We start from the raw sequence: 20,817 nt of genomic DNA, 5'->3' as shown, positions 1-20,817 counted from the left end.
GACTTAACCTAGGCCTTACACTTAGCCCTGGGCTAAGGATTCAAACTTGAAAATCAAAAGCCCAGGTCTTTGTAACACCTGTAGCACAGGTTTGATTGGACAACAAACATTCTATTGCTTTTCAAAGTATTCTATTGCTTTTTTTCTAACCTTGTTTCTAACTTGGATTCACACTGCAGACTTTAACCCTGACTTCCCAGGGATAACCCTCGCTCTGGGCTAAGGGTGGGGATATCCCACATTCTAAGTTATAAGTGTGAAATAACTGTTAGCGCAGGGCTAATGGGAGATCTTAGCCCTCCTAAACGTAGTGTGAAACTTAACAATGTGATAGAAATTCCATAGAACTTTTCAATTCTTATCCCAAAATCCGACTTTTTGCCGATGCATACACTATATATTAGAATGAGGTAATACTTTGCATATAATCACTGGCATATCTGCCACATAGGAAATGTATTTCATAAGCTGCTTGGCTGATATATCCACTAGGGAGGAATACCCATTTCATTTATGACTATTTCCATTGGTCCTCCTGCATCTTAGAATTCCTGACTAACAAAAGCTGAAGATGTAAATGATGTTCAAATAACAGCTCTATCCATTGACCTCATGCATCACAAATGGTTCGTCTTTTCCACAGTGTTATGAGCAGATTTGAAAAATAAGCAGTGGTGCCCCGATTATGCTTTGTTAACATAATTGCACAATGTCAACCACCTATTAAAGCCTTTTATGCTGACCAGTATTGAAATTAATAATGCTGCTCTCATTTGTTTCTCTGTGTGCAGTGTCAGCTCCACATGGAAGTTTGGATTGGGCGAAGTCAAGGCAGCAACTTGACAAACAAACTGAATTCTACATTTGTTTTGGTGACAAGACACTGCTGTGATCTATTAAGAAATTACACAAAAAGATTATTTTATCAAAAATTATGATTCGCCTATTGGTCATTAAAACTACTGGCAATTTACCTTTTTTTCAGTACATGAAAGTAATTTGGTGGGTACAGGAGGTTAACATACACTTCACTCAGCACTGTATGTAATACATATCAGTGTTGTAAGTATTAAAAAAAAATGAACCAGGGAATAGTAATTGTGTTTTTTCTTTCCTCAATATTGATACCCTTGGACTGTATTTTGAAATGTAGCACAGTGATCAAATATGAATAGGAGCCCTAAAGATGTGCATTAGCAGGCTGAGGCGTTAGCACCAAGGAAATACATCTTCACAATTAATCATTTAGTTTGGCTTGTGAATTGTGCAGACTATCCTTAACCTAATGGGATGAGAGGTTTCACAACTGAAAGAAAATGCAAAGCATTCACAATAAAAAATGAGTAGACATTTATGTAAAATTAGGCAAAGACACATCATACACATGACCTTACGATTAAGTATAACTTCACAGTATTGGAACTCAAACCCCAAAAGGAATACAAGATAACATGAGAGAAGACTAAAAAAAAAAAAAAAAAAAAAAAGTACTGAGGTTAGGGAGTTGTATAAGCCAATAAATATTTCCACCGAGAAGTAGAATGAAACTGTAGTAATACTCTCTGGTCAGGAATAGGGAACAGCCTCAATGCTAATGGGGAAGAATAATTATGATCAAGGCATCTAAGGATACATTTTAAGTGTCCAAAAAAATTTAATTTGTAACTAAAAAGGCTGGACATCTACGTGGTTCACATGACGATGTGACAGATGAATTGTGTTTTGCAGATGGTATGAGGAGCTTTATGACGGCTTGATGGAACAGCGAATGTGATGGCTTTGAGAGGAGACCAAATAAAGGATTCATCCAGTGTTGGTGAAAGATAACCTTACTCCAGACTAGTAAGTTTCCCTTGTGAAACTGCTTTTTAAATAAATTTTAGACTCTGTGTGTGTGTGTGTGTGTGTGTGTGTGTGTACCTGGTATTGCTAATGTTGTGGGGACATAAATCTGTTTACACAGTCACGTTGTGGGGACTCGCCTCCCTTATGGGGACAAAAAGCAAGTCCCCATAAGGGAGCACCATTAATTTTAGGGTGAAGACTTGATTTAAAGGTAAGATAACTTTAGGGTTAGGTTAAGGTTAGGGTTAGGGTTAGGGTTAGGCAGGTAGTGGTTAGGGTTAAGGTTAGGATAAATCTCCAGGAAATGAATGTAAGTCAATGTAATGTCCCCAGAAGTGATGGAAACCAACATGTGTGTGTGTGTGTGTGTGTGTGTGTGTGTGTGTGTGTGTGTGTGTGTGTGTGTGTGTGAGTGAGAGAGAGAGAGAGAGAGAGAGAGGGAGAGAGAGAGAGAGTCACGAGTTTTGAGTTGTGATTTAAAGAATGAGATCGTGGATGTGGCTGGGGACGGCTCAGCTGTCCTTGTCAGCCTTTTACCACCATGACTGTGTCTATGGGTAAGTGACCCACATCAGCATCACAGTGGGGACCAAACTAAGAATTAATAATAATTAATCAGTCATACTCAGACCAGGGATGCAAACAGCAAGACCTCAAAAAAGAGAGAAGTTTCCGATACCGCTTCTCTGAATAGACAAGCTAAGACAGACTCCTCACTTTGTTAGACAATCCATGTCAGTGCGTTGCTGTAGCCTGGAAATTTTCTTTGCCTTTTGGTCCCTGTGCAGTTGTTTTTTTCTTGGTGGTGCAGGTGCAGGTGAAACAACTGGAGGGGTTGTGCCACCCAGATTTGCTTCCCTCCATGTAATTTTCCCTAGACATACGTTCATATTCCACACAAAAACAGCATTTCCTTCAGATTATGTCAAATCCGCGTTAAAAATAGATTCCGTTTTATTTGGCTAATTCGGCGATTCCGTGTTCGCGGAAATTATAGTTCCCTAGTTGCACTTTTCGGCGGGCTGTTTGCATCCCTGCAGACGAAAAGCAGTTATACGAATATATTTTGAGTCATTCAATTTAACTGCTGTCAAATTTCAAACACTGTATTATGGATAAATGAAAATCCTGTAACTTTTTTTTTTTTTTAAATACTTGAAAATCTGAATTATTAAGCCGCTTAGGCTGAAATTTACGTTTTCTTCCTATATTTCCCCTCTCTTTTGCCTTACATCAGTATAGCTTAAGGGTAGGATTAATCAAATTTTATTTTCAATAAAATTGATTGGTTTTGGCTTCTGGTGGTTATGAAAACAAGATAATCGAGAGAAAACAATTATTGTGCCACATTCCATATTACAATGATGCTCTCATTTTGTCTTGTGTTGTAACTCCAGGGCAACTCTTTGCAGCAGTGCACTTCTGCTCCTCCCTAAAAGCCCAAATTCACTCCCAGCCAGCCTGTGTTCATATTTCAAATTCACCAAAATCCACTGTTAAAAAAGGCATTTTTTCAATAAATGTCAAACGTTGAATAAATGCATGATATTTCTAAAGTCAATGAGTAACCGTGTTAAATAATCATGATCTCAGTATTGACCAATAACTGTGATTATGATTTTTGCCATAACTGCAACTGAACAACTACAGAAATACTAAAGAAACACTAGATTCTGCTAGATCTGATAGCTACAAGGTAGGGGATAGAGGTCTTACTGTATCTGATTGTGTAATAATGGCATATCAACATCCACAGCAATTTCTTAAGGGAGAGAGCTCAATCTAGAAAATAAAGCTAAACCTCTCATCAACACTGAGGAATCCTTACAAAGCTTTGCGCAGATAGTCTGTCCCCTGCGCTGATAGTTTATTCTATATGTGGGAATGAATCAGAACATCAACCAAGATATAAAACAGTCCTTTTTGAAAAGATACCAGCATCTTTTTTATGTAACAGTATCCCCCTTATTTGACCATTGTATTAAAAAAAAAAAAAACTCCCGGAAAGAGACTATGAAAAAGGAAAGAGGCTATGAAAAATATAAACACATCAATGCTGAGCATTAAATTAAACAGAAAGGGAGAAAAACAAAGAGGAGTCTGAGTATGATAGTCTTCGGTGTGTCGCAATAAAGGATGTTCTCCTGGACTCTGAGTTTTAAGTTGCAACAGGCATCTTCAAAAGGTAGACTAATATGGTCCAGGTAGTGCAAATCCTAGCACATACTGTAAATATATTGATTCAATATTTAAACAGTTCGCCTCCACTAATTTTGAACACACACCAAGATATGAGTGTCAGTTAATTAGGGTGTGATAGGGATTATTCGTTCAGCTGCTGCAGGATTCCAAAATCAACACTTACAATTCTGCTGATCAGAAGGTAGGAAATTTGTGTGGGCTGAGAGTTGAAACAGCTCACCATATTAGTTATCCCAATTCTTGCATGTAGGCAAAAACTGAAAATTCAGTTTGATCTGTATATGATCAAATAAAGCCACTCACTGCAAGATGTATCTGAGTAGTGGGTTTTTCCATTGTTCATAAATATTCTCCATTGGTATACGACAGAATGTGGCTTCAGCCTAGTCAGTACATGTCCTTGTAGATCTCTTGCAGCAATGGGTGCAGTGATGTCTCAGACTCTGTTTTCTTGATTTTCTGAACCAGCTGGGCATTCTCAGTCACCAGTTGCCGTAGGTCGGCCATTTTCTGCAGTAGCTTTGGAAAGAGATACATGGAGTCAGCATGGTTGGCCTGTAGGTGCTGGTCCAGGGCCTGGAGAATTCCATCCTGGATCTCTTCCACCTGCTTGATGTTCATCAAGCCTGGACGATCTGAGGGAGACCGAGAGGAGATAGAACAGGAGTAAGTAAACAAGCCAATTTTAGATATCATTTTGGTAGCAATTTTATATTCCCTTTAAGGGATACTTCACTGATAATGCATTTTTCCCAAGTACTCACCATGTTTTTTCAATCCCTGAAAATGAAAATTTCTCTCGTGTTAAAGTTATGTTCCAAAAACACTGACCATTTTTGCAAATTTACAGCAAAACACTGTCAAAAGTTCATTTTAAAGCATGTTTAGCTCACATTTGTAATGCTGTACAAAGTGTCTCGTATGAACATGACTTCCCAAACACATGTATTTTGCTCAAATCTTTCTGCGAAACTACTCCTGCAAAAGGTCATGACGTGTGTATGTACAGGCGTGTCCATGTGTTTGGTCTCCAGATGTATACCCTATACTTCCCAGAGCCTGGATTATACTGCATGATGAGTGTGGGCTTTTTAAACAGAACTTCTGATAGCATTTTGCTGTTGTAAAAATCGTACAATTACAGTCCCAGTTTATCCCACAGGATCAGGAGATGACTAGCAATTTTGGAATATATGAAAGGGCAAATTCTCACTCAGACTTTGGGGGACCAAGTTTCCTGTACAGTTCTGTTCATCCTATGACAGACGAATGTGTGCACATAGAATTTACAGTAATATGACATGTGATGAGGATCGACAGATATATTGATATGGTTTTAGTTGCAGCACTTTCTCAGAATGGTTTGTTCATCAACCAACAAAAAAGCAAAAATTACTAGCACTAACCATAGACATACTGTAGCCTAGACTATATATCCACACTTGTTTTGACCCTTAACCTTGCTTTTAATATTTGGAAATTATTTAAATTTTTTTCTAGAGCTTATTATACATGATGAGTACTTAATAGAAAAAATGTGCATTATGTGAATGATCACTTTAAGATCAGGTCACCTACCTCCACAGAGGATGATGGCAGCCACAAAGAGGGCCAAGTCACTGTCATCAAGCTCTAGAGCATTGAACTTGACGGCAAACTCAAACTTGGGCTCCATGATCTCGCTGAAGGGTCGGCGAAGGCTGCGCAGGAACTCTCGGGTCACAAAACCTCGACCATTAGCCACCAGCAGACCATCTTTGTTCATTAGAGATGGTAGCATGGCGAAGATGGCTTCATGCACACCATATTTGAGCAGCGTTACCTGAGGGTCCAGAGTAGGAATTTATTTGACTCCTAAAGTGAATATTTTTGTGCCTTTGCATAGATAGAAATATTTTATTCATGGAGTGACGCATCAACCCATTATAATGAACTCATACCATTTCGCACACCATAGAGATAACATTTGAATTCTGAATCTGAGTGGCATTCCTATGGATCTCCTATTTTCTCAATCATTCCACAAGTAATTTCCAAAGAAAAACTTCCAATTTGTTATCAGTATTCACTTAATTGGTTACATAAATAAAATCAAGATGCAGGAGAGGAATTGGTTTACAAACAGAAAGCTGGAACATGTGCATCAAAACTATATCCACTCCACCTGACATCTGTAAGGTATTTATTTCTTAGAGGAGATTCAACTTTTCCGAGCCTACTTAACCCACATGATTGTACTAACCAACATTATCTTGAGTAATACTGCAAAAGATCATGCTGACAGTAATTTGATGTGTCAAAATTCCCAACTAAAACTTTATTGTGTGGCTCCTTTCAGTGCTCAGGAGCAGCGGCTGTACTGAGCTCCTCACTCTGTCCCTGAGGGTGCACCTAGCCACCCTTTGGAGGAAACTCATTTCCATGGCTTGTTTCTTAAGTCTCATTCTTCAAGTCTCTACCCACAGTTGGTGACTGTAGCTGAAGGTTGGAACAATGGTTGACTGGTAAATTGAGAGCTTTCCCTTCTCAACTTGGCTCATCTCCATTTTACCCTCATGCGTGAACAAGACCCCAAGATATTTGAACTCCACCACTTGAGGCAGTAACTCACTCCCAACTCGTAGAGGGCAAACCACCTTTCTGTGGCAGAGACCCATGGCCCCGGAGATGGAGGAGCTGATCCTCATCCTGACCGCTTCACACTTGGCTGCAAACATCTGTATGCTTAAGGTCACAGCTTGATGACGTACCATACTGGACACCCTCCACACCCTCCACACCCCTACTGCCCTTTGAAATCCTGTCCATGGAAAACTCAGTTGGAGACAGAGTGCAGCCCTGAGTCAAACACCCACTTGGAATGAGCTTGACTTTGTGCCAAAAATGCAGCTCTCACTGTGGTCATACAGGAACCAAAAGACTTGCAGCACCCCCCACAGGACACCCCGGGGAACAGAAGAGACATGTCACTGTGACAGCCAGCAACATCCACAGCCTTCAGCATTTCAGGACAGATCTCATCCACTCCCTGCACTTTACTGTTGAAGAGTTTCCTAACTACCTCAGTGACCTCCGCCAGTGAGATCAGTGACAACTCAGACTGTACGCGACTCACAATTTCTAGAGTTTACTAAATATCAAGGATAGCCCTGCTCTGGAGCAGGGTTTAGTAAGCCAAGGGAGGCAATATCCTACATTGCACAAGTTGTAAGTGTGAAATGATGTACAATTTGAGCATAATAATAATATAATATAATAATATATTGAAATGCTTACTATGTGTTTCTGCTACGCTTCTCAGTCCAGTGCTCAACAATGCAGTGATCATCAGCATGTGTTCAGCCTTTACATTTGCCATTATAAAACAAATGCACATGTATTTATAATGAGCAAGTTCTTGCCCTGCCTTGCAATTATTGTTATTTTTCTGCTGTCATAGTAACAATTTGGATCAATGTGATTTGTAAGTATCTTTCTCTTTACTCAATAAAGTCATTTTGAAAATGGAAATGTTCAGTAAATCTTACCTGGTCATTGAGGAAGAGGTCGACGAAACCTGGGATGCTTTTGGCAAACTCTGTAAGCTCCCGTACAGTCTCCACTGTTGTGCACTGGCATCGGTAGAAGACATGGACGCCAATCTCCTTGTTAGGTGGTGTGTCACCGTTGATTAGTTGGGTCCACACCAGACCGTTCTCTGCCTGCCACAGCGAGTCCATGTCATGGATTACAAATGGCTGTAAGAAATGAAAAGATCTGCATTGAGGAAATGATGGGAGAAAGTGAAAAGGTATGTCGTGTATCTGTGTGAAAAACAGTGTGAAATATGCATCAGAGTTTAAAAAAAAAATAGCATGAAAAGGTCAAATAGAACACTTTTTACATATCCATCTAATTAAGCATTCCAACATTCTCTAATGTATTACACCAATCAGCAATGGCTAAAAAGTGATCGAAAAGCAATATTTGTAATTTCTCATTAAAATTATTATGATCATTGGGTGTAAAAATCATGAAACTGAGAATCTGAGGTCCTTTCTATGCAGACAGAGGCCACTCAGTTGATTTCTAATGGTCAAATGAGCTTTGCCAGACAGGGATTAAAATCTACTTTAACTCATAAGAGTGGGTTAATGCAAAACACAGCCTCTGTCTTCATTCATTTATTTCTTTGGACAAAAAAGCATATTACACGTTAATCCTGCCAATATCCACTTATCCTGTTATTGGATAAATGTGGCTGATTTGATGTGAACAACTTGTTTAAATAAACAATAATAATATATCAAAATGAAGATGGTTGAGCTTGCTAACTGTAGTAGTTATTAATCCGCTTGTTATAGGGTTTTTCCATTGTCACTTTTGGCTGTGCAAGTCAAACCATGCCACACTGATTTGTGTTTCCATTACCAGTTTAGGCATGCCAAATTGTGCCAAGCTGCACCTGATATCTCCAGAGTAGGTCCAAAGTGCAATGGACCCAACCTCAAGTGGGCTGAGGCAGTGTCAGAGGTCTTGGTATTGGTTTTGGTATGGAAAAGTTACACTCATGTTTTTCATGTAAAGCAAACAGTTTGAGTCTGTCCGATTGATTTTTTTTTTTTTTTTTTTTAAATAAAAGATGCGTCAGCTGCTGGTGGAGAAAGGACAAAGGACAAAAAGCTTGTAAACATGCCGACAAGCGACCAGCGGTGATTCATTGTTAGTTAAAGACACATCTTCATGTGGGTAACCCTGTTGTAATGGAAACGCAAATGCCAGCCATGCTTGGCTCACATGCTGAGTCAAACCAAGTAGAGCCAGGCCAGTGTTTGGAAAAAGGCTATTCAAATAGTGGATAGCACTAGATATTCTTCAAATGCAGTTTTGTGGTGTGATGTGGATTTTGTATGTATACATACAGGGCTGGAGCTGGTCTTGCCAGTGAGGATACTACGGGCCTTCTTCTTGGTCATGTTAAGGTTCTTCAGGTAGGCATTATTGACCCGCTTGGCAAGGCTCTTGAGGTCTGAGCCATTAGGGTTAGTCAGGTGCCCTGTCTCTCCAGCCAATAGGCCTGCTACCAGCTTCCTCTTCTCTGCTTCTGGCATCCGCCCATACCGGATAGCTGGGGAAGAGGCCAAGGGAAACCTGAGACTAGTATGTATAACAGCTGAGTAGAACACTGCCTAACTTCCCTGAGCAACCTATGGTAAGAAAATGTTTTCTTCTCTTAAGTCCAATTTTCCCAAAGACACACTGTTAAAAGACCATAAAAGTGATTTTTTATGTTTAGCTTAAAATTCATATTTGGAGGGATTTGGAGGGATTTGCAAATAGTTTGGTTGATGTTTGTTATGATGAAAAATGCTGGTAAATTGTAGTAAACTGGCCAAACATTCATACTCACTGGTATGGTCCTTTAAACTAAAGCAGAACTCTGCAGAAAGCTGCATTTCCATAAAATATTCAAAATAACTGCAAAAAATAATGAAAAGCTAAGAAAATCAATCAAGCAAATTAAGGTGCATTTCTATAAAATCTGTTTAAGCAAATGGCTTCCCACGGGTGATAGCGTATCCTACATCATCATGATCTGATAAATGCCTTGGGTAACCTGCCTAAGTTTCTTTGCAATCCACATGGTTGTGCCTAGTTTTGCAAAGATGGACTGAATCCTTTCATATTGTGCCTGCAGCCTAGCATATTTTCTCAACGGACCTTTATGTTCTGATCTGCTGGCTATACAGCTTCATAAAGGTAACATTCCTACTTTCCTACTCTATTGCTACAACACGACATTCAAGGTATCATGGAATGCTGCCTTAAAAGAAGACAGTGGTGCCAGTACAACAAGATCTTACTGTGACAAGTGTGGTGGACTGCATCAACAATCTTTGCCTGATTTGAGCAAAAAAACAAAAAACAAAAAAAAAAAAAAACAAACAAAAAACAGTGCAGGCCCTTAGGTCCTTGCTGAACTATGAAAATAATAAGTTTGATTCTGGGCAGATCAGACAGACAGACAGACAGACAGACAGACAGACAGGGGTAAACACATGTAACTCCCACTTGCACTATGTGTACCATGAGTGTAAAAAGGGCTTTCTATTTGCGGCAACATGGTAACCATCTTTCATCCACCCCGCTCAAGTCACTCTACAGCAGACCAAATGTCACAGAGCCATTCGCTTAGCAAGTATGCCTTGCCAATAAGCCAGAAAGAAAGAAAAATGGTGTGTGTGTGTGTGTGTGTATGTGTGTGTGTATTCAGTTTTTTCACCATCGTGGGACATGCCCAGCAGTAGGCACTTCTGAAAGCGGCAGTACTGGCACTTGTTCCTGCTTTTCTTCTGGATCTTACAGCTGCGTTCACAGCGCTCATACTCCAGCTTCATACGGATGGTCCTCCGGAAAAAACCCTGGACACACAGCAGTGTAGACGGGCATATTTGAAAGAGAGAGAATAACAACTGCATAACAATAAGCCACAGGACAGGCCTAGAGATGGAGGTAAAAATGGGGAAAAAGCAGCAGAGTATACTCCAATGAATATACACCAGAAACAGTAAGGGTCAGACTTAGGACTGCATGATATTGGGGAAAAAATGGCATTGTGATTTTTTTTTCCAGCAAGCAGCTGTGTTATTTACATATGATCTACCATTTCTAACGATGTTCAAATGTATGTGAAATCTGCATGGTGGAGGATAAACAGGCCTCCTGGGGTGGCTGAGGATGGTAAAACTCTCAAACTCAAGCAAAAAAAAAAAAAAAAAAAAAAAAGATTTATCTATATATCAGTAAGATCTAGGTCAGACATGCAAATTAACAATTAATTCATTAATCGATGGTTGATTCCTCGATTATCGATTAATTGATAAGCGGTGATTTTCCTGAGAAGCTGAATTTCCCTCTGAATTTTCCCTCTCTATTCCTTATGATATACAGAAAAAAATGCATATCATATTCTTTAATCAAAGATTTATTGTAACATTTGGGATACAGTTTAGGGCAGACAATATTATCTTTATTATAATATCTGTGTTTTCAACTCTGCCTTCTTCCTCATGTAACGTGCTTCCAAGCGGGTAGTTACGGTTGTTCTAGAGGGGATATTATACCCTGGCTCAATGTAGTTTATCACCTCTCGAAATCCCTCGCCATCAACAATGTTTATCGGCAGCATGTCTTTTGTAACCATGCTGCATATTCGTTGGGTAACGCCCTCCGCTTTCCCGGCAACACATATCCTCTGTCCCAACACTGCAGTGATTGTAGGCTGTGAAGCTGATCCACTCGCTCCTCCAGCACAGCTGAAGGTGAGGTACTTACGTGGTAAATCAGCAAAATTATGGAGTTGCTCTACTTTAAAGTACAACCACATATCGTGCATTTGGCATCTTTGTCATAATTTATCAACTTAAAATGGTTTCACACTACACTCCGTTTTGACTGCTTCATTTTTGTTTTGTTCTCTTGTGTGCGTCCCAGTACATCCAGCGTCAGCACTCAATACAAAGGCACCCTAACGTGGACTGGCGGGGCACTACTACGACTGCGGAATGTTCAATTAACTGCAATCAATTTAAATTAATCGAGTAAATTCTTATCGATAATTAATCGATAATTGATTAATCTAGGTACAGCAAGATCTGGATACTGCAAGTTTTGTGCGTGTGTGTGTGTGTGTTAAGTGTTTCTTGCATTAGGGCATGGACCAGCCCTGTGACAGTAATTTTTAAAACTTTAACCAGCATCAGGAAGCTGAGTGACAGGAATACATTTCACTTACAGTTTAACTGTTGATTGTTGTGTATTATTCCTGAAATATAAACCAATAAATAAACACACACTCAAAATCACAATCGCATCCAGGCGACATTATCTGTGACAGCAGCTGCTGAACGGGCATGTGTTGCTAGAAACCAACTCCGTGCATCCAAGAACCTTTAAATCAGACAAAATAACTTGATATCATAGGGACTTTTCTTGTAGATTAAATATGGAAAATGAGAACCTTGCAAGTTTTCCTTTTGCATCAAGCAGCAAAGTTGTAGCTTGACCGATGCTGATGCTGTAACGATATATCATGCAGCCCTAGTCAGACTAACATAAAAGTTTGCTCAGCCATCATGCCAATATTGAACTTTGTTTAAAAATGGATTATTGCTACTAATATCACCCACCTCACATATGAGGTTCATTCCCCAGTTTAAGCTAGACTTCTGTGCCGAGCTAAATAAAGATCCCGATAACTACTGAAAAAATGTACTGATGGTACCTTGCAGCCCTCACAAGCGTGCACACCATAATGGAAGCCTGAGGCCTTGTCACCACAGATCCTGCACTCTACGTTGATCCCTGTCCCAGTCCCATCATCCTTCACCAGCAGCAGCTGATCTGACAGAGAGACAGGTGATGTCTGGGACACCTCTGCAAGACAAAAAAAAAAAAGCACAAAATCACGAGTGTGTGCATGGTGACACTGCATTTGGAAATGTGCTGTCAACTGGCCCCATGACTAAGTAAACCTGTGGTACTTGCCACAGAGCACATTGCATTCATTTTCTCAAACCACAATATTTGGCTTTACAATTTGTTGCATTTGACAGGACCTGAAAGAGAGGCCGTTGTTAAAGGGATGGTAGACCAGTTTTAAGAGGGATTTTCTTATTTAGTATTATTTCCGAGCAGTGTCGGCGGTAATTCCAACACTGCTCAGTAATTCCACTGCTTTTGGTGGTAACAACAAATGTAACAAATTACTTTTTAAAATTAAATCATGCGATTACAATTACTGAAATTTAAATGCGCTTGTTACTGTTACTGTCACTGGCTTTGTCTTGATAGTAGATAAAAATGGCCTATCCCCAGATTTTCCAATTCATCATCTAACGTCACACGAACTTACGGCAGCACGGTGAGTAAGTGAATCAGTCAATCAGCATTAGACTGCACACAATGGCCGACAGTTCAGGCAATGTTTGCTTTCTGTCCTGGAGATATGCATATTATTTTGCCATTCTCGAGATCAAAGACAAAAGATAGAGTGATGAGTTGTAGTCTACTACGTGCAGGTGTGAGAACTTTATCCACATCAAAGAATAGTTTTTCTAACCTTCTGAGGCACCCAGTAAAGCAACATGCTTCTACAAAGCTAATTGCAAAAGACCCCAGTGTTGGCTCTGCTGACCAAGGAGGAGCCACTTCATCCAAAAGACCACGGCTTGATTTATGTCTATTGTGTTTAAATTGTTTTACTTACTTTTCATCATCATGATAAAAAGAATAATGATAGATAAAAGGTGACACTTGCATCCCACAGCAACACTAAATTAACACAGCTGTGTGCATTAATAAGAGAACTGAAACAGATATTTACAAGTATTGCAAAAGTTACTTTCCATATCTTATATTTTTATATGATTTGTAAAGTAATTCAATTACTTTTGAGAGACGTAACTAGTAACTGTACCGAATTACTAATTTTAAGTAATTTGTACAACACTTCTCTTGAGTTATTGACTTTTTCATCATCCACCAAGATGATGGAGTTTCAGAAAGTCAGTAAGGACCAGGACACACTTTGAAACCTCTTGCTTTTGATTTCTACACCCTTTTTAATAGATGAGAGCATTCACACAGCCTGTGTGAATGTGTGAACAGTGTCTCAGGCATGGCCCAAATCTCACTGCGGTGGTGTGTTATCTCCAGTTTGAGCGTAGAGCCTATTTTCTCTGTGTGAGGCGTGTGGTTCTCAGTAAAAACAAGCAAAATGATCTGCTGATCGTCATACTGACAGCATCCCTGCAACACTACATAACTGACACTTTTCAATATAGTTTCAATGTATGTGTGTAGAATTTGCCACAGACATGGAAATATATGTAAATTTAAACTATTTTATCAATTGCACAGAAAAAGTGGAGGCTACATATGTACTATACAGTGACAGCAGAAACCCCATACAGGCTATAATTATGTTAATAATTTAACAGAGCACCGCAAAACCTCTGGCCTGTCTCTCTTTCACTTCTGTCTCTCTCTCTCTCTTGCTCTGCTTTCTGGTTACAGCTCTTCATTTTTCAGACTGTTCATAATAGCCAACTGTAGCAACAAATGTGTATTTGTAGGTTTTCGAGAAGCTGAACATGACAGTCTTGGACCTGTGTTTCTATGACCTTCTGTTCTAGAGACATGAGAAAAAATAACAATATTGTCTCACCCCTGGTAAGACCAACCAACTGAAAACATCATGAAAACGTCATACTTTTTGTAACTTGAATATGGATGTTACTAGCTCTGTAACAATATGCTAGTAAGTGTTTTCCTCACTAACACTGCTGTAGAGCTCACTTGCTAAGAACAAGTGAGCTCTACAAGACTACTACAAGACTGCTACTACAAGACTTTGGAGTCTTGTAGTAGCAGAGTTGATGTGAGAAATTAACAGTGAGAATTAACAAAACATTTACTTCATTTCACCAGAAAAACATAAATAGCCTTGGTTTCCTTTTCTTGCAAAACACCAAAGAAAATGTTTACACTCTACAAATTCAGTGACATATCATGGAGTACAGTGGCAGCATATTTTCAAAATGGCTTTAAGCCATTTCAGTTTGTGGAAGAAAAACAAGAACATAATTGTGAAGTGCAATGTGTGTGTAGGGAACCCAAGAATTCTCTCTAGCACAAGAAATAGCATCAGTAACTTTAAAAAAAAAAAAACTTTGGCAAAGGTCCACTCTACCAGCAAGCTCACTGAGAGAGATGGTGTTGCTGCTACTTGCACGAGAAAAGCAGAGAAGGAGAGGAGTGGGAGCGGGACAAAACAAGCCAAACTGGAGTTTTCTTCTTCATCTTATGAAGATTCTGAGAACATGAAATACGGAGGCTGATAGCAGAGCATGTGGGTAAAAAAATGCAGCCTTTGTCTCTGTTAAAATCGCCTGCTTTCAGAAAGCTCATCAGAAAGATTCCTTTCAAAGCCAACCAAAAGGCAAGCTAAGTTACCATGTAAATTCTGTTCCACACTCTGACTAGAGCTGCACGATTTCCTACTCTGGAATAATTACGAGCCGCAATAACTTCAGAGGCTACTAACAGATAGTCCTACAATTTCTCTGCAAGTGGCAACATCTGTGTCTGAAAACTGAAGCCTATATCAAAGTGCCTTAAACAAGCAGTCTTTCTAATGGCCAGCAGGGTGACTCCACTGGCTCCAAAAAGAAGCCTGCCTCTATTTACTCCCATGTTAAAATGCCAAACTGTACAGCAGAAATAAACACGGTTAAAGCCTGGTTCAAAAAACAGTTATGGTCTCTACAGCTAATTTCCCTTATGTATAATAAGGGGCGTGTCTGCTGTCTAGATCAGGTCCTTTCCACACTGACTGGCTAGCTATGCATTTCTAACTGAGACAAATGAACATGACCTCCAACTGCAGCTCTTCTGCCTAATGCTTTTGGTGACTCTTTATGCCAGTATCAGAATGGAAATAAGGCTTGCTGTGCCTTAGCCTGTAGACTGATGGGGTGTTGCCCTGTTTTAGGTGGGTGCTGCCAGGCCAGATTTTTTCTAGGACAGCGACGGTGTTCTGTCTGTCACTATCCTAGGAGACAACTCACTGGGGCTAATTTTGAACATTGTGTTTACAAACCGCAACTGACATTTTCTACTCATCATTATCAATCATTTAAATAAAAATGATATACTTTATCTTATATTTCAAGTACGTGTGCACTGTTGAAGTCATGCAAGAGACAGCATGTAGTAGCAATTATATTAAAAAAAAAAGTTAAATATTCCCTTTGAATCATGTGTAAGTCTAACTTCTAATACAGATGTACATCTTTTTAAAACTTGTCATCAATCATTTCAGAATGTTCATATGTAGGAGGGGAAGAATTTGGCACAGATCTAAAGTGAAACACAAGATATAGAGAAACACTAAACCAGAGATATATCTGTTTTTTGTTTTTTGTTTTTTTTAGGGAAATGAAGTACCTTCCATTTGAAAACTGACCTTCTGTTCCCTGACAGAACAGGTAAACACTGATGATTAATCGTTTTTAAAGCTGTATCACAGAGATGACTTACTCTTTCCACTGACATTAAGGATTTAATATGTGACAGAGAAATTTATCAAAAGTAAAGACATTAGAAGCAGACATTATAAATACACATGTATTGAAATGTGCAACATCAATCAGTCTTTGCTGGAATGGGACCAGCCTTCACTCTGCATCTCTGGGTCAGGACATGGAACAGGATCTTCATGCTGAGATACTGCAGGTGAAGGTGCTGCAGGTCCTCCAGCACTGTGATGACTCGCTGCAGTGAATGAGGAAGATATGAAGCTCTGCTCTTCATCACAGGGAATGAGAAAAAGGGAAGATGAACTTGAAACCAAGAGGAAAGTCAATTTCTGCTGCTCTCGGGGCATCACACCATGGCTATGAGAGGGAGAGTTTTAATTATGAGGTGTTGTGGGACAGGGGTTATGGAAAATGTAAAATTAACAATTAAGTGTGGTCCACTGTTTTATGTTTATTCTTATGATGCTGATATGATAAAACAAGTTAATAAGATGGGGGCATTTAGATGACAATCATGAAATATACTTTCATGGATTGCTCTGAGCACTAAGACTGTAATTTGTAAAGACTGGTACTCTTGGTCATTGGTTGCCGGCAATAGCCTTTTTCAGGCATGTTTCTCCAAGATATTTCAGAATATTAAGATCTATCTGCTCGTTAACATAATTTATGTGTGGCACTAACATTGGTAGGTTAAATGTGAGTAAGCAAAGCAAGATGGCAAGAACAGTATTATATAACCTTTTGGGTGGCAGCATTAGCTAGTGTTAAGCACAAAAGTAACTTTACTTTGATGTCTAATGTTAGCTAACACAAGCAAGCCACATTGCTAAAAGTTTGGACAGAATATAATTAATATTAATAATAGTGATAAAACTTATTTTTTTCTAAACAATGGTGGTCTAATCTCAAAAACAGACAACTGATCAACCTAGCTTTAGGTTTAGTTTTGCTTTGGCATTTCACAATAACTTACTTCTAGTAGCTGCAACTGTGAACAGCTGTGAGCTGCCATGGCTGAGTCGATCTCCTCTGGGCTTATCAAGTTTGTAGTGCAGGTTAGCTATCAAAATCAGCAATCCCCATCTTCAAGTGTGCATAGTGTCCTGGTGTTCTCAGTCAGATCCACCCCTCGCTCCTCACCAACTCCACCCTCTTGCCAAAATATGGTCATTTCTGGCTCCAAAAAACCAAGATGGCAACAGCCACAATGCCAAACCCGAGGCTTCAAAACGACAGTCCACAAACCAATGAGTGACGTCACTGTTTCTACATCCACTTCTTTTTACAGTCTATCTGTGCTAATGTTGGTGAAAGCAATGCAAAGGCAGTGTAATAAGTAGGCTAACACATAAAAAAAGAAATATTGTCAAGTAACTTATTACTTTTAAATGTCAGTAATAAGTAATCTGTAATATAGAACAATTTGAAAGTGACTTGCACAAGACTGCTCCTTTGCAATCAGAAAATTAAAACACACCCAATCCCCCAATCACTCTCAGTGCCATCCCATTTGTCTCACCTGTGCAGCTGCTGGAGGGGGCGGAGCTATCTTTACTAGAAATGCTGCTCCTTTTCTTTGACTCTTCCCCCGACTGTAGCGTTGTAGCATCATCCTCCTCGCCATGTGAGTCCATGTCCCAGGGGGCCAAGCCCTCTCCATTAAGGGAAACCTCTTCTCCTTCTCCCTCTGGCTCTCTTTGCATGTGCCCCTTGATGCAAGAGGACCCCTGTTCCCCTCCTTCACTGTCAACTTCTGCCAATGGGGATGTACTCCCTTTTTTCCGGACCCCTCTTCCCCTGACTGGACGCTGCTTTTGTGGGTCCAGCTGGAGTTCCTGGCTCTGGCTGGCCTGAGCAGCCTCCATGCCACCGCGTCTCTTGCTTCTCCAGCCCCGCTGTTCAGCCCCCTTCAGTCATGGTGACCACATTGCCAGCCTGGATGAGAACGAATACAGATAAGCAAATCACCACTACTATTCAGTGGTACTGATTTTCCATGTCATTGTTCTTTGGTTTATTTATATTTAGTCCAAAAACGCCCAAGAAGAGAACAGTCCCTTGTAAAAATAACTCCCCAGGAAGATGGCATTTTTTATGTTATGGAAGCCACAGATTTCAAGTCTGTTGTCACATTTTACCACCTCCGCTCCTGCTACAAACTGACAGTTCACATCTACACCTCTGGAGTTCCATGTTACTGTAACTACTTTGATACAATTCATTCATAGTTTGAAATACATCCATCCAGCAAGCCTTTTATTAAGCCTCTGAAAGATTACCTGCTTAACAAAAGTCACTTTATTATTATCACCATCATCATCATTACAGTTGCTAAATATATATTTATAATAATTATACCCTTTCTAATTTTGTTTTGATGGTTGTAGTATTTTTTTTTTTGGCAATTTTCTGGTTGTTTTTTTTGTCATGTTGTTGAAACATTTTACTGCTTTCTTGTTAATTTTTGGGCAGTTTCTTGATAATTTGCTCATTACCTTTATTCCGATGTTTTTGAAAGAAATCAAGTGAAACTGCTCAGGTTTCACAGGGTTTAATGCTTCTGACATCAATCCAGCATCAGAGATCTGACTTTTTCCTCTTTTCAGATAGTTTGTGGCTAATTTTCTTGCAAAAGTGTTTTGCTCATCTTTTGCTAATGTTGCAGTATTTTTTGCTCATTTGCTAATCACTGTGTTATGACAAAATGTTTCAAAAGACGAAATGCTCCGAGTCTGGTAACAGCTCTTCTGCAAACACTTGAAATAACAAGTGGGCCTAAGGTGCCTGTGGTCTCCACAGGCAGCTGTTCAAGCGAGCCTGTCCCACTTACTGTTTCTATAATAGACACGGAGATGTTTGTCTCTTACAATGAGCTACATATGGCCCTGTTTATAAGAATGGAGAATCTCTAGTTATTCCTATGTACATAAGAACCAGCTTTTGGGCACAATGATATGTGATTTAGCTGTCATTTGGCTAGTGTAGAATGTCCTGTTACAATGGAGACTATAAAAGTAGACTGAATGAATCAAGTTTAGTAGGTTTGTTAGTATAAGAAGAATCAGCTTCTGACTAGGGCAGCTTGGTAGCTGGCTGATGTGCCTTTCTGTTACTGGGAATGTCTAGTGGCTGTACTGTTGCTGCTCCCAGCAAAACTTTGCTACACAGATCAGCTGGTGCCGTTGACCTTTCCCCACATTCCCCACTTCCTGCTGATCATCTTACCCTTTTCTCCACTGACCTTGTGGTCTTGTATGTAGCCTACATATGTGTATGCATGAGTGTATGTGTTAAGGCAACATTAGTTTACTAATAATCATATAATTTAAAAATACGCAAATATTTCATTTAATGCATTTTTTTAAAAATACAACTCAACATCAAGTGCTCTCCTTTAACTTTGTTGTTTTTAAAAAGATATTATGTCAATGAGCATGCTCACTTGCATTCAGTACATTAGTTTTCCATTTGACAGATCAGTCAAAAACAGACATGGTACAGGGTCAGCATTATTGCAGTGTGGAAGAATACAGAGACACAGAATTTCTTCACTACCTTTTTGATCACTGTAATGGATTACCTCTTGACCAACTGGATTACAGGTCTCTGGTGTTGGTCTCTATGCATTGGAATTGTAAAAAAGTGAAATAGTCCACAGTCATTATTCATTAATTATTATTAGCACTATCATTATAACCTGTTTTAAACTGGATTCTCCATTTTGCCAAGGGATTACTAAAATCTTGCTAACACTGGCTCATTTACAGAAATCTTCATTAATGTGCACTGTCCCTGTAAAATAAAATAATAAATAAACAAAACTCCAACAACTACAAACACTGATGAAACACTGCCCTGCTACTTTTACAGCAACAATCTATGTGCTGGAAACAGAGCATTGCGATAGCTCAGACAGGCGTGGAAGTTAGTCTGGTGTCGAGGTGAAAGTATAGTCAAATGTTACTCCATCTACTCAGATATGACCATGACTGAACTAGGTGGTGAACCTCACTGGCACTACCCCACCCCACCCCCCGTCCTCCTAGTATCGAAGTTTTCACGGTGCAGGATATGCATGTTTATTCATTACTGTCAACCTTTACTGTCATGTTTGTTCGATAACATGTACATCAGGTGCGCCAGTGGCTCATCATGTAGGGAGTGTACCTCGTACTGCTAAAGCTAAGCCGCAACACTCTGGTCTTGAATCCAGCCCAAATCTAGCCCCTAAGCCTAACCTAACCCTAACCCTGCCTGAACTACTATCAGTGGAGAATCTTTGATGACCATGAATATGGTATAAAGGGTTTAATTAAAAGAAGCCACTCAGTATTTATAAACCTTTGGACCTTCAGTGCAAAGCAACAGTTCAGGGAAAGATGAGCTTTGCAAAGTAATCCAAACAAGGACTGATCTAATACTGAACTCTGCCCTGTTTCTGGTGTGTGTGTGTGTGTGTGTGTGTGTGTGAGGCTGTGGTCTCTGAGTTTGCTATGGTGTTTTTCCTCGACTAAACAAATATCAGAGGTGCTCTCTGTCCTGAAACAGGCCTGAAGAGGTGGTGTTACTCTCTGTGTGACCATCAAAAAAACCTATTCAGCATGACCCTTCACCTCTGGCACACACTGCTGCTAAAAAACACTTTGTCCAACCAATGGGGGTTTTTCAAGGGAGAGTAGTCAACACA

At 39.7% G+C, this 20,817-nt stretch overlaps 1 protein-coding gene across 1 annotated transcript in view; it reads right to left on the bottom strand.

The window, feature by feature from the left end:
* Positions 1 to 2,770: 2,770 nt before the first annotated feature.
* LOC115359403 (peroxisome proliferator-activated receptor delta-like) overlaps positions 2,771 to 20,817 on the bottom strand; it is a 36,125-nt gene continuing 18,078 nt past the window's right edge. The window contains exons 2-8 of the mRNA XM_030051879.1: positions 17,650 to 18,065; positions 12,311 to 12,462; positions 10,310 to 10,448; positions 8,949 to 9,154; positions 7,575 to 7,784; positions 5,626 to 5,869; positions 2,771 to 4,682 (exon numbers count right to left, since the gene is read on the bottom strand). Of these exons, the coding sequence (XP_029907739.1) occupies positions 4,435 to 4,682; positions 5,626 to 5,869; positions 7,575 to 7,784; positions 8,949 to 9,154; positions 10,310 to 10,448; positions 12,311 to 12,462; positions 17,650 to 17,995 (1,545 nt within the window). The 5' untranslated portion in view covers positions 17,996 to 18,065 and the 3' untranslated portion in view covers positions 2,771 to 4,434. The remainder of the gene's footprint in view (positions 4,683 to 5,625; positions 5,870 to 7,574; positions 7,785 to 8,948; positions 9,155 to 10,309; positions 10,449 to 12,310; positions 12,463 to 17,649; positions 18,066 to 20,817) is intronic.

The sequence above is a fragment of the Myripristis murdjan genome, chromosome 5 (assembly GCF_902150065.1).
Source record: "Myripristis murdjan chromosome 5, fMyrMur1.1, whole genome shotgun sequence".
In the NCBI taxonomy this organism is placed as follows: Eukaryota; Metazoa; Chordata; class Actinopteri; order Holocentriformes; family Holocentridae; genus Myripristis; species Myripristis murdjan.
This window is presented reverse-complemented; position numbering and strand designations above follow the sequence as displayed.